The 17904-nt window shown below is 40.2% G+C and overlaps 1 protein-coding gene across 1 annotated transcript in view; it reads left to right on the top strand.

Moving 5' to 3' along the window:
- RBL1 (RB transcriptional corepressor like 1) overlaps nt 1–17904 on the top strand; it is an 87824-nt gene that overhangs the window by 45202 nt on the left and 24718 nt on the right. Inside the window, exons 13-15 of the mRNA XM_021708372.1 lie at nt 3032–3164; nt 6940–7206; nt 8191–8402. Of these exons, the coding sequence (XP_021564047.1) occupies nt 3032–3164; nt 6940–7206; nt 8191–8402 (612 nt within the window). The remainder of the gene's footprint in view (nt 1–3031; nt 3165–6939; nt 7207–8190; nt 8403–17904) is intronic.

Genomic DNA, 17904 nt, shown 5'->3' with positions numbered 1-17904 from the left:
AACACTGATCCTGCAGGTACCCTTGTTGATAAGGTATGCCCCTCCCTCCCCTAGTAGTTTCCCTCAACAGCCAATCCCCCCACGTTGTATTAAAACATACATTATAATTGAAGTATGAATAGTAATCAGTTTTAGTATTTTGTATCTATATTTTAGACTTTGTTCTAGATATTTTTCCTTGTTAAAATGGAATTAGAGTTTATATAAGCAAAGTTACTTTAAATAGTTTATTCATTTGGTAGACATTTGATTTTTTTCACCTCTTGGCTATAATGAACAATGCTGTTGTGAACATTGAGGCACAAGTTTTTGTGTGGTTATAGTTTGCATATTTCTCAAGTATATATTTTAAAGAGTAGAATTGCTGAGTTGTATGGTAACTCTTTTTAAGTTTTTGGGGAACTATCAGTCTGTCTTTAGGGTGTTTTTTTTTGAGTTGGGATCTCACTCTGTCACACAGGCTGAAGCGCAGTGGTGTGATTATGGCTTGCCACAGCTTCCTGGGCTCAGGCAATTCTTCCACCTCAGCCTCCTGAGTAGCTGGGACTGCAGGCTCATGCTACCACACCCAGATAATTTTTTAAATTTGTTTTGTAGAGATGAGATCTCATTGTAGGTCTTGAACTCCTGGGCTCAAGCAATCCTCTCACTTGGCCTCCCAAAGTGCTGAGATTACAGGCGTGAGCCACCGTGCCTGGCCTGTCAGACTGTTTTCTAAAGTGACTGTACCATTTATTGTTCCTACCATCAGTGTATAAAGATTCTAATTTCTCCATATATTTACCAGTGTTTGCTGTCTTTCCTTTTATATATATATATATATATATTTTTTTTTTTTTTTTAACTGGAGTCTCACAATGTCACCCAGGCTGGAGTGCTGTGGCATGCTCATGGCCAGCACAGCCTTGATCTGCTGGGTCCAGGTGATCTTCCTGCCTCATCCTTCCAAGTACCTGGAACTACAGGCACGCTCCACCATGCCCAACTGATTTTTATTTATTGTAGAGACGAGGTCTCGCCAAATTGCCCAGGCTGGTCGCTAAGCCCTGGGCTCAGGCAATCCTCTTGCCTCAGCCTCCCAAAATACTGGGATTACAAGCATGAACCACTGCACCCAGTGCTGTCTTTTCAATTTCAGCCATTGTAGTAGGTTTGAAGTGATATCTCACTGTGGTTTTGGTTTGCATTTCCCTGATGGCTTATAATGTTCAGCATCTTTTCACATGCTTGTTGACCATTTGTATTTGTTCTTTGGAGAAATGTTAGAACGGATCTTTTTTTTTTTTTTTTTTTGAGTTGGAGTCTCACTCTGTCCCCTAGACTAGAGTGCAGTGGCCGCTCCCAGCCACTGCAGCCTCGTCCTGCTGGGTGCCGGCAATCCTTCCACCTCAGCCTTCCAAGTAGCTGGAACTACAGGCACGCGCTACCACGCCTGGCTAATTTTTGATTTATTGTACAGATGAGGTCTCGCCAAGTTGCCCAGGCGGGTCTCGAACCCGCGGGCTCAGGCAATCCACTCACCTCAGCCTCCCAAAGGTGCAGGATTACAGGCTGAGCCATCGAGCCCGGCTCATATGGATTTTTTGATAAATTAAATTTTTTGTCTTTTTATTATTATTATTATTATTATTGAGTTGGAGTCTCACTCTGTCACCCAGACTGTAGTGCAGTGGCCACTCCCAGCCACCGCAGCCTCGACCTGCTGGGCTCTAATGATCCTTCCGCCTCAGCCTTCCAAGTAGCTGGAACTACAGGCGCACGCTACCACACCTGGCTAATTTTTGATTTATTGTAAAGTTGAGGTCTTGCCAAGTTGCCCAGGCGGGTCTCGAACCCACGGGCTCAGGCAATCCACTCACCTCGGCCTCCCAAAGTGTGCGGGGTTACAGGCTGAGCCATCGAGCCCGGCCATCTTTTTATTATTGAGTTATAGAAATATATTCTGGATACATTAGGTATATGATTTGCAAAACCTCATTCTCTAGATGGCTTTTCACTTTTCTTCTTTTTTTTTTTAAAGGCAAGATCTCGTCATGATTATCTTCACTTTTTTCTTTTCTTTTTTTTTTAGAGTTGTGTTTTCACTCTGTCACCCAGGCTAGAGTGTAGTGAGATGATCACACTCGGCCTTTTCACTTTGGTTGTCTCTTGAACACAAAAATTTTTAATTTTGATGATGTTCAAGTTTTTGGTGTTTTTTTTTTTGCTTGTGCTTTTGTCATGTCTAAAAAACCATTAATGTAACTATTTTAAAATTTTTAAATGTATAAACATTTGAACACTTTTTATTAATGGTATTTAGAATAAAAAAATCAAAAGTTTGTGCTAAAAGTTATACACAAGTCACACATTTAATAATTCAAAATCATGTGAGAAATTGAGGATTTTTTTCTCTACCTCTTATTCTTCTGTAACTATATCTTTTGTTTCTTCTTTGCTTTTCTGTGTCTCCCGATACTTCATTAATCTTGAATTTTTTCCTAATCCAAAACTACTGGAAGAACTGTCCAAGACCAAGAAGAATTGAAAAGAAGATGATTTCTTGAAATCTTTTTACCATGCTTCTTTGATCATTTGCATCGCACTGTGAATAATTGGAAAATCTTCAGTATTCATCAGCATATTTCTATTGTAGAACTTTGAACTCCTTCAAAGACATTCGTAAAGAGCCAAAAACTTTGAAGGAGAAGGATTTGAGTTGAAGACCTTGCTCTCTTATACCTTAGTGGTAGTGTGCTCTTGGGCACATTTCACATTTGGAACCTCAATTTTCTCATCTCTAAATGGACGATTATAGTGCCTATCCATATGTTTACTTCTTGTGTTTACTTCTTAAGTGAAATAAGCTGTTTTCATATATTTGATGACATAAACAGTTGAGTACTTTATGCAAGTTGTTTTGTGAAGAAGTAAGAAGAAAGGGAAATAAAATAGTGAAAGAAGTTAAAAAACATTTTTTTCTTATTTATTTTATGAATTTTAATCGATGGCTTTATTTATATGTAAAGAAAAGAGTTTTTGTTTACTGCAGGTTATATTCCCAAATAATTTGGAAACAGGAAATGGAGGAAGTGTACTGGGACATCTTCCAATGATGCCAATGTCGCCTATAATGCATCCAAGAGTCAAGGAAGTTCGGACTGACAGTGGGAGTGTTCGGAAGGGTAGGTTCAACACTGGTAAAATAATGAAAAAAAAAAACAAAGATCTTTCTTTGCCAGAGAAAATTTCAAGTCTTGTGAATACATTATTAAGAAAACTAATTTTTTCAACAGGATTTGCAGAGGTGCCTGATGCTTGTGCCAGCACCCTTGTGAGGCTCAGTATAAGCTTTTTAATATTACATTAATAGAATTTTTTGGGGATTGGGGGGATACAACATCAATAAGGGTATCTGATTTCAAACCAGGCAAAGTGGGGACCAAAGGGAGGCCAAACTTTACCTGTATGGTGACCACTTGTATACCTAATCCTGAATTGTACCCCACATCTTTAAAATAAATTTTAAAAAAAATAGGCCAGGCACGGTGGCTCAGCCTATAATCCCAGCACTTTGGGAGGCTGAGGCGAGAGGATTGCCTAAGTCCAGGGGTTCCAGACCAGCCTGGGCAACTTGGTGAGACCTCATCTCTACAATAAATCATAAAAACTAGCCGGGCATGGTAGTGTGCATCTGTAGTTCCAGCTACTTGGAAGACTGAGGCAGAAGGATCACCTAAGCCCAGCAGGTCAAGGTTGCAGTGGCCGTGAGTGTGCCATTGCACTCCAGCCTGGGCAATAAGAGTGAGACTCTTAACTCAAAAAAAAAAAAAATAGAATTTTTGATATAATCTTTTTTAAAAAATTGTGATATCATTTATTATGGAAATAGTACTTTGGATTTTTAGTAAACAGATGTAATCTTTACTGAATGCTAATAGAAGACTATTTAAATAAGCTTAAGCTAGGCATGGTGGCATGTACCTATAGTTCCAGCTACTTTGGAGGCTGAGGTAGAAAGATCATGAGTTCAAGCCAGCCTAGGCAAAATAGCAAGATTCCATCTTCAAAAAGAGAAAAAGCTAAATACCTACTTTCCCAAATTTGACAAAAATTATATTCTTCCTTTATCTGCGTATGTCTCTATTAAAAAATATTTAAAATAGAACTCATATTCTTGTTGGGATGCTTAAGTTCATCTAACAAATGACTTATCTATACTCTCTTAAAGTAGTTCATTTGAGCCTTACCAGTGGGAAGATTTTTGTGCTTTCTTCCTAATTTTCTCTTGTGATGGAGCGAACTGGTGAGTGCATCTGCTGGATTATAAAGCTCTTGGATTTTTAAAAATCAGTTAAGAGGCCGGGCCCAGTGGCCTATAATCCCAGCACTTTGGGAGGTCGAGGTGAGGAGATTACCTTAGCCCAGGGGTTCAAGACCAGCCTGGACAACTTGGTGAGACCTTGTCTCTACAATAAATCAAAAATTTGCTGGGCGTGGTAGCACATGCCTGTTCCGGCTACTTGTGAGGCTGAGGCAGAAGGATCACCTGAGCCCAGCAGGTTGAGGCTATGGTGGCTGGGAGTATGTCACTGCACTCCAGCCTGGGCAACAGAGGGAGACTCCAACTCAAAAAAAAAAAAAATCAGTTAAGAAATTTTCTGAGGTGGTCAGGCTTGGTGGCTCAGCCTGTAATCCCAGCACTTTGGGAGGCCGAGGCGAGTGGATTGCTTGAGCCCGCGGGTTCGAGATCCACCCGGGCAACTTGGCGAGACCTCATCTTTACAATAAATAAATAAATAAAAATTAGCCGGACGTTGTATAATAAAGCAAAGCAGTAGCTGGATGTGGTGGTGCACGCTTGTGGTTCCAGCTACTTGGAAGGTGGAAGTGGAAGTATCACCTGAGCCCAGCAGGTCAAGGCTGCAGTGGCCATGAGCATGCCACTGCACTCCAGTCTGGGCGACAGAGTGAGACACAGACTCAAAAAAAAAAAAAAAAGAAATTTTCTGAGGCAAGAGGATTGCCTGAGACCAGTCTGGGCAACTTGACAAGACCTTGTCTCTATGGTAAATCAAAAAAATTAGCCGGGCGTGATGGCACATGCCTGTGCTTCCAACTACTTGGAAGACTGAGGCCAGAGGGATTGCCTGAGCCCAGCCAGTCAAGGCTGCGGTGGCTGTAAGAGTGCCTGCACTCAAACTGGACAACAGTGAGACTCTGACTCAAAAAAATTGCCTTCTGACTACACAGCATCCCTAAACAAATCTTAGATGAACAAGTATTCAGGTTACATAGTAAGGTACATCCATTTTGGACTGTGTGTGTGTGTGTGTGTCTGCAGTCTTTTCTTTACGTGCAGTGCAGAATCATAGAAATGACGTGCAAGCTGTGAATGCAAAGCAGTCTTAATCAGTGGGAATAATTATGATTGTTTTGCAACTTTTATGAATCTTGCCAAAATGTTAAAAACTCCTCTTACTGTCAGTTATTAATGTTTAGAGAAATTTTAAAATAGTAAAAATGTTTAGTTAATATACTATAATTTAAAACAATGGAAATATTGAGAATTGTTTTATTTCTTTTTTAAAAACTTAACCACCCAGGCACAGTGGCTCATGCCTGTAATCCCAGGACTTTGGGAGGCAGAGGCAAGAGAATTGCCTGAGCCCAGGGGTTCAAGGCCATCCTGGGCAACTTGGCGAGACCTCTTCTCTACAGTAAATAAAAAAAAATTAGCTGGGCATGGTGGCGCATGCCTGAAGTTCTAGCTACTTGGAAGGCTGAGGTGGAAGGATCGCCTGAACCCAGCAGGTCATGGCTGTGGTGACTGTGGGCGTGCCACCAGTGAGTCCAATAAGGGCAGCACAGTGTTCAAGAGGCTGAAAAAAAGACCCAGAGACAGCAGATGAGACATAGAGTTTATTGAATACTTAAACAGTGTGTCCAGGGGCAGTCAGCTGGACAGGTAAAAAACCATTACTGTTTGTGACAAGCATTTTGGTCACATAGCAACCTCTACTTAGCAACCTCTACCTAGCTTAAAGCAAAGGGCCTTGGTCCCTTGCATGTTTAGCATCCCAAGGAACAGGTCAGCATCCACATGTTCTTCACTGGTATGGCATAAACTTCCAAGTTGACTGTTCCTGGATGTTATAACTTAGAACAACGAACACACATTCACCAAGGAACATAGGGTCATTCTTAGGGTATACTTGAATGGTTGCTGTCTGGATAGACATGCCCACCATATAAACTATAAAGAACAATTGGCTGGTGGAGATTTATGAAAAAAGATCTAGGACTGTAAGGGCCTAGAAGAATCTGTGCATTTGGTACAAAGGGATTAAAGAGCAGATTTTGAGGAAGGATAGCACTGGAAGAAAGGCATAATCCATAACCCTTACTTTATCCTTGATCAACACACTACTTCCAGTCCTCAGATGAAGACAAAGTAAGCAGAGTCATGTCACCTTTATTCATATCTTCTCATGGCTTTATTTAAGGTGATTCCATGTCTACTTTCTTAAACTGCTTGAAGTGTAGGGGTGCATACAAAGCAAGTCTGTGACCCAAATCGCTGATTTTGCTTTTGCTTCCCTTTTTAGGTGCTATTTACTGGGTAAGATTGGAAGACATAGAACTTTCTTAAATTTAGTGCTCACATTATTCTGTCTCTAACTTCTACTCTATCCTTAATGTTTTGCTCCATTAATATAGACAGAAGTTAAGAAATCAAGAAGATGAGCGATCCTACTTTTCACATTTTCTTAGGACTTATTTCATGCCTCTCTCTCCTACTAGACTTGATGTTCCATGAGAGCAGAGGCCATGCTATTCACTGCTATCCCTAGTGGCTAGCGTAATATCTCAGACTGTGTGTTGAATGAATGAGTGAATCTGATTTATTACTTTGGAATACATTTCAAATTGTTTTAAATTTGTTTTTCTTATTATTAGATATGCAACCACTGTCTCCAATTTCTGTCCATGAACGCTACAGTTCTCCAGCTGCAGGGAGTGCTAAGAGAAGACTTTTTGGAGAGGACCCCCCAAAGGAAATGCTTATGGATAAGATCATAACAGAAGGAACAAAATTGAAAATTGCTCCTTCTTTAAGCGTTACTGCAGAAAATATATCAATTTTACCTGGTCAAACTCTTCTAACAATGGCCACAACCACAGTAACAGGGACAACAGGACATAAAGTCACAATTCCATTGCATGGTAATATTTTAATGTTTTATTTTTTTCTGAGTTGGATAAAAATTTAAGGAATATCTTACTAAATTGGATCACTTGGTTTTTCTAACTTGTTATTTTTTCTTGAAATTTTTTAGAGCAGTTTTAGGTTCATAGCAAAATTCAGAAGAAGGTACAGACACCTCCCATATACCCCTTTCCCCAACCACAGGCATATACAATGTCCCCGTCATCAACATCCCACACCAGAGTACTATATTTGTTAACAACTGATGCACCTACTATGACACATCCTTATCACCCAAACCCCATAGTTTAAGTTAGGGTTTACTCTTGGTGTTGTACAATTTATGGATTTTGGACAAGTATAATGACATTTATCTACCATTATAGCATCACACACAGTAATTTCACTTCCCTAAAAATGCTCCACCTTTTGTTTTGTTTAAGTCCATACTGTTTGTTGAGTTTTCAGATTGTATAGATTTACTACTCTCTTTGTTAAGACTTGTTTTATTTTCTTATGTGAGCTTTCCAAATGAGTATATTGAGCAAGAATTTTGGTTTTTTTTACTAAAAACATCTCTTTAGATGCTCAAAATAAAATAAAATGTGCTTTTTCCCCCAATAAGTCTAAAGTATTAAAACATCATAGGCACATGAAAAATAGAGAACATTTTCTTTTTTTTTTGAAATTAGGATTTTTTGAGAGTACAGAAAAGTTCCCACAGTGGGAGGGGACCTGAAGGGGTTGCCCCAAAATTTTCTTTTTTAAAATAAATATAAAATATGAAACAAAACAGAATATTCTTGTTTCAGGAAGAAATAAAAAATAAGAATTCAGTTGTAAGCTAGGATTACTATTTTGAAGCCTTCTTCACCTTCTCTAACATAATCCTATGCTTTTATACACATGCATATACATGACAAAATATATATAATTGACAACTTTCCTAGAATGTATTGCAGCTTATTTCTAAAACTGAGAAATCTTTCTTGTACATTCAGGTGTTGCAAATGATGCTGGAGAGATCACACTGATACCTATTACCATGAATGCAACTCAGGAGTCCAAAGTCAAGAGTCCTGTATCACTTACTGCCCAGTCACTAATTGGCTCTTCTCCAAAACATACCCATTTGACTAAAGCACAAGAGGTACATCCAACTGGAATAAGCAAGCCAAAGAGAACTGGGTCCTTAGCACTATTTTACAGAAAGGTATGTACTTTTGTAGCATTTAAAAATAGTTCATTTAGCCGGGCTCAGTGGCTCAGCCTGTAATCCCAGCACTTTGGGAGGCTGAGGAGAGTGGATTGCCTGAGCCCGCGGTTTCGAGGCCTGCCTGGGCAACTTGGCAAGACCTCAACTCTACAATAAATTAAAAAATTAGCTGGGCGTGGTAGCGCCTGCCTGTAGTTCCAGCTACTTGGAAGGCTGAGGCGGAAGGATCGCCGGAGCCCAGCAGGTCGGTGGCTGCGGTGATCGGGAGTGGCCGCTGCACTCCAGTCTGGGCAACAGAGTGAGACTCCAACTCAAAAAAAAAAAAAAAAATAGTTCATTTAGGCCAGGTGCAGTGACTCATGCCTATAATCCCAGCACTTTGGGAGGTTAAGGTGGGAGAATTGCTTGAGGCCAGGAGTTTCAGACCAGATTGGGCAACACAGTGACACTTTGTCACTACAAAAAATTAGCTAGGTGTAGCTACTCCGGAGTCTGAGGAGGGTACCCTTAAGCCCAGGAATTTGAGGCTGCAGTGATCTGTGATCATGCCACTGCACTCCAGTCTGGGCAACAGAGTGACACTCCAACTCAAACAAAAAAAAAAGTTTATTTTATCAATGGAGCAAACATTGAGTAAAAGAGCAGCTTTGGCCCTTTCATACCACACATAACATAAAATTTAAAATGATGAAAAATACACACAAAATTTACCACCTTAACCTTTTTTTTTTGAGTTGGAGTCTTACTCTGTTACCCTGGCTGGAGTGCAATGGCATGTTCGTGGCCACTGCAACCACAAGCTGCTGGGCTCAGGCTTCCAGCTAGCTGGAACTACATGTGTATATCTGCCTTCTGCCTCAGTCTTCCAAATAGCTGGAACTACAGGTGTGTATCATCACACTTGGCTTCTTTTTCTAAAATTTATTGCAGAGATGAAGTCTTGCAAGTTGCCCAGGCTGATCTTGAACTCAGGAAGTTCTCTCATCTCCACCTCCCAAAGTGAACCACTGGGCTCAGCCCCATTTTTATCATTTTTTTTTAAGTTGGAGTCTCACTCTGTCACCCAGACTGAAGTGCAGTGGCATGCTCCTGACCACCGCAGCCTCAACCTGCTGGGCTCCAGCAATCCTTCCACCTCAGCCTTCCAAGTAGCCGGAACTACAGGTGTGTGCAACCACGCCCAGCTAATTTTGGATTTACTGTAGATACGAGGTCTCACCAAGTTGCCTGGGTGGATCTCGAACCCACAGGCTTAGGCAACCCACTCGCCTCTGTCTCCAAAAGTGCTGGGATTACAGGCTGAGCCACCGAGCCTGGCCCATTTTCACCATTTTTAAATGTATAGTTCAGTGGCATTAAATACATTCACATTGTTGTGTAGCCATTACCACTGAACGTCTTCAGAACTTCACCTTCTCTTTATGAAACTCTACCCATTAAACAATAAGCCTCCATTACTTCCTCCCTTGGCTTCTGGCAACCACTCTACTTTCTATTTCTGTGAATTTGACTATTCTAGGCTCCTCATGTGAGTGAAATCAAATAATCCATGTATATTTTATATATATATATATATATATATATATATATTTATTTATTTATTTATTTATTTATTTTGAGTTGGAGTCTCACTCTTGTCGCCCAGGCTGGAGTGCAGTGACACGCTCACGGTCACCACACCCTCGACCTGCTGGGCTCAGGTGATCCTTCTGCCTCAGCCTTCCAAGTAGCTGAAACTACAGGTGCAAACCACTACGTCTGGTTAATTTTTTGGTTTGTTGTAGAGATGAGGTCTCACCAAGGCCCAGACTGGTCTCGAACCCCTGGACTCAGGCAATCCTCTCACCTTGGCTTCCCAAAGTGCTGGGATTACAGACTTGAGCCACCATGCCCAGCCTATATTTGTTTGTTTGGTTTTTTGTTTTGTTTTGTTTTTTGAGTTTGGAGTCTCACTCTGTCACCCAGACTGGAGTGCAGTGGCTGCTCCCGGCCACTGCAGCCTCAACCTGCTGGGCTCCGGCAGTCCTTCCGCCTCAGCCTTCCAAGTAACTGGAACTACAGGCACGCGCTACCACGCCCGGCTAATTTTTTATTTATTGTAGAGATGAGGTCTCGCCAAGTTGCCCAGGCGGGTCACGAACACATGGGCTCAGGCAATCCACTCACCTCAGCCTCCCAAAGCCCGGGATTACAGGCTGAGCCACCAAGCCCGGCTTGTTATTTTTATGACTGGCTTATTTCACTTAGAACAATATCTTCCATGTTCATCCATGTCATCACTTATGTCAGAATTTCTTCCCTTTTTAAGGCTGAATAATATTCCATTGTATATACAGACCACAGTTTGTTTATTCATTTATCTGTTGATGGGCATTTGGGTTGTTTCTACCTTTTGGGTATTGTGAATAATGCTACTATGAATACTGTTGTACGAATATCTATTCAAGTCTCTGCTTTTAGTTCTTTTTTTTTTTTTTAATTGGAGTCTCACTCCTTCACCCAGGCAGGAGTGCAGTGGCATGCACACTCACGGCCACTCCAGCATCGACCTTCTGGGCTCCAGCAATCCTTCCTCCTCAGCCTTCCGAGTAGCCGGAACTACAGACGTGCACCCTACCACACCCGGCTATTTTTATTTTATTGTAGAGACGAGGTTTTGCCAAGTTGAACCCGTGGGCTCAGGCAATCCACTTGCCTCAGCCTCCCAAAGTGCTAGGATTACAGGCTGAGCCACCAAGCCCAGCCTGCTTTTAGTTCTTTTGGATATATTCTTAGAAGTGGAATAGTACTTTACTTATTTTTTTGAGGAATCGCCATACCATTTTCCACAGTGCCTGAACCATTTTACATTGCCACCAACAATGCACAAGTGTTTCAAGTTCTATACATCCTTACCAACATTTCTCATTTTCTGCTTTTTTAATAGTAGCCATGCAGTGAGTGTTAAGGTGGTATATTACCATAGTTTTGATTTTCATTTCCCTAATGATTGATGATGTAGAGCATCTTTTTGTGTTCTTTTGGCTATCTTTTTTTAAAAGAACTCTTAATTGTTGTTTATTTATAGATTACATTAATTGACACTTAGAAAGCTGAAGATAATCAAATAAACTTTTTAAAATCAGTAAGAAATTCTGTAAAGTAGATAGACAAAAGCAACACTTTTAAAGTATCACCAATAATTAATTAGAAGTCATAGCAGAAAAAAATTGACTGTCTTTATATCTTCTTTGGAGAAATTTCTATTAAGTCTTTTGTCCATTTTATTTTATTTTATTTTATTTTTAGCTTTTTTGTTATTGAGTAGTGGGAGTTCTTTGTATATTGTGGATCTTAATCCCTTATAAAGTATATGATTTACAATTGTTTCCTCCCATTTCATGGGTTGCCTTTTCGCTCTGTTATTAAGTATCCTTTGACACATAAAAGTTTTGAATTTTAGCAAAGCCAACTTATCTATTTTTTTGTCTGACTTTTAATGTCATAGTTAAGAAATCATTACCAAATCTTATATCATGAAACTTTTCCCTTATGTTTTCTTCTAAGTATTGTACAGTTTTTGCTCATTTTGGTCTATTTAAAGTTAATTTTTGTATATGATGTTAAATAAGAGTCCAACTTCATTCTTTTGCAGACTATCCTTTCCTCATTGAATTATCTTAGCTAGCATTCTTATTGAAAAGTCACTCAATGAGTTGGGCGTGGTGGCATGTGCCTGTAGTTCCACCTACTTGAAAGGCTGAGATAGCAGTATCACCTTAGCCCAGCAGGTTGAGGCTGCAGTGGCTGTGAATGTGCCGCTGCACTCCAGCCTGGGCAACAGAGTGAGACTCCGACTCAAAAAAAAAAAGAAAAGTCACTTGACCATATATATGAGGATATATTTCTGGGCTCTCTATTATATTAATTGGTCTATATGTCTGTCTTTATGCCAGTACCACACTGTTTTGATAACTGTAGCTTTGTTTAATAAGTTTGAAATCAGGAAGTATGAAACCTCTAACTTTTTTCTTCCTTTTCAAGATTGTTTTGGCTATTCAGGATTTCTTGAGAGAGCATATGAGTTTTAGGGTGCATTTTTCTCTTTCTACAAAAACATTTGTTGGAATTTTGATAGAGATTACATTGAATTTGTAGATAGCTTTATGTCGTGTTGACATCTTAACAATATTAAGTCTTCCAGTCCATGAACCAGGGATGTCTTTTATTTATGTTGTCTTAATTTCTTTCAGCAACATTTTATAGTTTTCACTGTCTTTTGTAAAACATATTCTTGAGCCGGGCTCGGTGGCTTAGCCTGTAATCCCGTGCCTTTGGGAGGCTGAGGTGAGTGAATTGCCTGAGCCCGCGGGTTCGAGACCCACCTGGGCAGCGAGATCTCATCTCTACAATAAATCAAAAAATCAGCTGGGCGTGGTAGTGCATGCCTGTAATTCCGGCTACTGGGAAGGCTGAGGTGGAAGGATCGCCAGAGCCCAGCAGTCGAGGCTGCAGTGGCCGGAAGTGGCCACTGCACTCCACTCTGGGCGATTGAGTGAGACTCCAACTCAAAAAAAAAACAAAAAAAAACATATTCTTGTTGCCAAGAACAGTGGCTCATGCCTGTAATCCCAGCACTTTGGGAGACAGAGGCGAGAAGATTGCCTGAGCCTCAGGGATTCGAGATCAGCCTAAGAAACATGGCGAGACCTCGTCTCTACAGTAAAGCAAAAAAATTAGCCGGGCAAGATGACACATGCCTGTGGTTCCAACTACTTGGAAGACTGAGGCAGAATGATTGCCTGAGCCTAGCAGGTCGATGCTGGGGTGGCTATGAGCATGCCACTGCACTCCAGCCTGGGCGACAGAGACTCTGACAAAAAAAAAAAAAAATGTCCTTGCTTAAGTTTATTCCTAAGTATTTTATTCCTTTTGATGCTATTGTTAGTGTAAAGGAACACAAGTTTTTGTTTGTGTATTGATTTTTAATCCTACAACTTTGCTGAATTATTTTATTAGTTTATCAATTTTTATGTATTCTTCAGGTTATGGGGATTTTCCATATATGAGATCATGTCACCTGTGAGCAGAGATAATTTTATTTCTTCCATTCCAGTTTGGATGCCTTTTATTTCTTTTTTCTGCTTAATTGCTCTGTCTAGGACTTGTAGTATTATATTGAATTAAAATGGTTAACTCAAGCATCCTTGTTCCTGACCTTAGAGGAAAAGCTTTCAGTCTTTCGCTTTGAATATGATGTTAGCAGTGGGGTTTTTTAAATTTTGTTTGTTTGTTTGTTTGTTTGTTTTGTTTGTTTGTTTTTGAGTTGGAGTCTCACTGTCACCCAGACTGGAGTGCAGTGGCACGCCCCTGGCCACCACAGCCTTGACCTGCTGGGCTCCAGCGATCCTTCCACCTCAGCCTTCCAAGTAGCCAGAACTACAGGCGCACGCTACCACACCTGGCTAATTTTTCATTTATTGTAGAGAAGAGGTCTTGCCAAGTTGCTCAGGCATGTCTCGAACCTGTGGGCTCAGACAGTCCACTCGCCTCAGCCTCCCAAAGTGCTGGGATTACAGGCTGAGCCACTGAGCCTGGCCTGATTGTTTGTTTGTTTGTTTTTGAGTTGAAGTCTCACTCTACCACCCAGGCTGGAGCGCAGTGGCACACTCACAGCCACCCCAGAGTCAACCTGCTGGGCTCAGGTGATGCTTCCGCTTCAGTCTTCCAAGTAGTGGGAACTACAGGTGTGCGCTAACCTCGCCCGGCTACTTTTTTTAGTTATTGTAGACATGAGGTCTCACCAAGTTGCTCAGGCTGTTCTCAAACCCGTGGACTCAGGCAGTCCTCTCACCTTAGTCTCCCAAAGTGCTGGGATTACAGGCTTGAGCCACTGCACCTGGCATTGTAGGGTTTTTATATACAGTTGACCCTTAAACAACATGGGTTTGAACCATGTGGGCTCACTTGTACACAGATTTATTTCAACCAAAATAGAATGAAAGCAGTGCATTTGAGAAATGTGAAACCCACATATATAGAGGGCCAACATTCTATATGGGGACTCTGCAGGGCTGACTGCTGGCCTTGAGTATTCACAAATTTGGATATATTTAGGGTCCTGGAACCAATCCTCTGTGTATACCAAGGGATGACTATATATTCCTTATTATGTTAAGGTAGTTTCCTTTTATTCCTAGCTTATTATTTTTATCATGAAAAGATTTTAATTGAATTTTGTCAGATGCTTTTTCTGAATCACTTGAAATGATTATGGTTTTTTTCCCTTAATTCTGTTAATGTAGTGTGTTACACAGATTGATTTTTCTATTAAATTATCCTTCCAGGAATAAATTTTACTTCAACATGGTATATAATCCTCTTAGTATGCTGTTGAATTTGATTTACTGGTATTTAGTTGAGGATTTTTGGTCTGTTTTTTTCTTGTAGTCTTTGTCTGGCTTTGGTATCAGGTAACGCATCTTTAGCCTTTTAGAATATTCTCTTGAGTGAATATTATGATGTTGGTGAGCTGTCTTTGCACTCAGGCTCATATGGTTTGATTTCATTTTCAGATCTAACTTATGTTTTCTGCCAGCTTGTTTCCTTATATAACTTTGAGTAAGCAGTTGGCCAACCTCTGGAATGTACTGAAACTCAGTCATGTTATATTGCTGTAGAATGGAGTTCACTGTGGGACAAGTATATCTTTCATCTTGTGGATAAGCTTAAGTCATTGAAACAGCATTGTAAAGATTGGGGGATACTGTAGGAAGGCTACATAATTTTTATTATAAATTGAATATGTTACCTTTTAAATTAGGACATGACCAATTCTTACTAAAATGACAAAGTTATTTTAGTATTAATGAGAAAGGCATAAAAGATTGAACATAAGCCGGGCTCGGTGGCTCAGCCTGTAATCCCGCGCCGTTGGGAGGCTGAGGTGAGTGGATTGCCTGAGCCCGCAGGTTCGAGACCCACCTGGGCAACTTGGCGAGACCTCATCTCTACTGTCGGAGACCGGCTCCGACCGAGGCGGGTTGGACCTGAACCGGGGGAATCAGGACACGGCGAAGAAGAAACAACTCAGAGGCAGTTCTGGGTTCAGTCTGATCAGGACTGTTCCAATTTTATTCAAACTTTTTCCAGCTTATATACCATTTTCTGTAACCTCCAGCAGTATGACAAATACCTGCTGGCGGCTTACAGATCTCATGATGCATAACGTACTTCACAAAAGATTTTTGCTTAAGGTAACAATTAACAATCAAAATTCCATGATGCATATCGTGCTTCACAAAGCTTACATCAAAGTAACAAGTGCATGATTTTGACAATAGTTTTACAAACTGTTTTCTATAATATTTAATGAATAATCTATGTTTCATAAACTATCCTTATTTTTACTTAACTTTCTATGATTTAACAAAACAATCTATTATGATATTTCTTAAAATTTAACCTACTATTAATTGTTCTAAAACTAATTTTAATCATAAAACCACACAATGAATTATATAAATTTTTCTAATCATATATAAGCTTAATAATTCTTTTTATTTAATGATTTACTTAATGATTAAACTTAACACTATGCTAAACTTAACCCTAGATTATATCTTATGAATTTATTTTTATTAAATTTCCTTTAATCTTAATCATCACTAGTATGAATTTTTTATTATTATAAAACTATAAACTTATTCAAACTTATTTTCTACTCTATCTTGAAACATACTAAAAGTACAATTATGATTATACTTAAAAACTATTTTCTAATATACTTGTGTGTGGCTAATGTGTAAAGAATCCCGTTGCCATAGTAACTTGTTGACTAGCTTGACTTGAGGCAGAAACTGTGACAGGGAGTTTCGGTGTAACTTGTTTTTCTATGTTCTACAAGTCCAGCTTCACTAAAGGCAAAAACAATATAATTAAGAAACAAAGAGTCTCAAAATTAGCCTTCAGGAACAGGAGATTAAAGTTAACTTCTGGGAAAAGGAAACTTAAAAGCTTATACGAAACTTAAAGAGTTTTCTATGAATTACCTTTACTGTTTAAGTTTTTCCAATAGAATTTATAATATATAATTTATGATGTTAATTGAAAATCTTATAATTAATCAGCAAATTTTATTATAACTATGAGTATGCATTCTTAAAGAAACAAAAGAGTCCGTCAAACAAGATCCATGGGGCCTTTGCCTCCAACATCGCCGCTGTATGCTAGAGTTTTCTCAGCCAGCAGTTTTCTTATCATCAGGTGCTCTGTAGTTTGTTTCTTCAAGGTTTTGGCTCCCATCATTTCATATTAATTTTTTCCTTGGCCTGTATTTATAGTACATTGCAAGGCATGTATTATTTTTATCTGGACTCTGCTTTTCCAGGTAGACAAGTTCATGCTTTAACTTCTTAGTCCCCAACACTCTACAATAAATCAAAAAATTATTAGCCGGACGTGGTAGTGCACGCCTGTAGTTCCAGCTACTTGGAAGACTGAGGCGGAAGGATCACCGGAGCCCAGCAGGTGAGGCTGTGGTGGCCGGGAGCGGCCACTGCACTCCAGTCTGGGCAACAGAGTGAGACTCCAACTCAAAAAAAAAAAAAGATTGAACATAGGCATAATTTCAGTCTGTCCTATCTCTTACAAGCACATTTTGATAATTAGCTTCTGACAATATAGACGTGTTAATCAGAAATTCATAACCAAACATGACTCTTATTTAAAATAAATTCCAGGCCGGGCTCGGTGACTCAGTCTGTAGTCCCAGCACTTTGAGAGGCCAAGGCAAGTGGATTGTCTGAGCCTGCAAGTTTGAGACCCACTTGGGCAACTTGGTGAGACCTCGTCTCTACAATAAACCAAAAATTAGCCAGGTATAGTAGTGCATGCCTGTAGTTCCAGCTACTTGGAAGGCTGAGGCGGAAGGATTGCTGGAGCCCAGCAGTGGAGGCTGCGGTGGCCGGGAGTGGCCACTGCACTCCAGTCTGGGTGACAGAGTGAGACTCCAACTCAAAAAAAAAAAAAAAAATTAGCCAGGAGTGATGGCGTATGCCTGTAGTTCCAGCTACTTGGAAGGCTAAGGCATAAGGATCTCCGGAGCCCAGCAGGTTGAGGTTGCGGTAGCCAGGAACGTGCCACTGCACTCTAAGTCTGAGCGACAGAGTGAGACTCGAACTCAAAAAAATAAATTAAATAAATAAATTCCAGAATTGGAAGATACCTCTCCAGTGTACCCCATAATTAGATGGCTAGATAACCTACTCGTAAGAATTGTAAAGAGCTGGGCATGGTGGCTCATGCCTGTAATCCCAGCACTTTGGGAGGCAGAGACGAGAGGACTGCCTGAGCCCATGGGTTTGAGATCAACCTGGGCAACTTGGCAAGACCTCATCTATACAATAAATCAAAATAATTAGCTGGGTGCAGCTACACACATCTGTGGTTCCAGCTACTTGGAAGGTTGAACCTGAGCACAGCAGGTTGACGCTACAGTTCCCACGAGCATGCCACTGCA

Source organism: Carlito syrichta, unplaced genomic scaffold (assembly GCF_000164805.1).
Source record: "Carlito syrichta isolate Samal-C Ts95f unplaced genomic scaffold, Tarsius_syrichta-2.0.1 Scaffold135908, whole genome shotgun sequence".
NCBI classification, from domain to species: domain Eukaryota; kingdom Metazoa; phylum Chordata; class Mammalia; order Primates; family Tarsiidae; genus Carlito; species Carlito syrichta.
The sequence above is the reverse complement of the archived record's forward strand: the minus strand, read 5'-3'. Positions and strand labels throughout refer to the sequence as shown.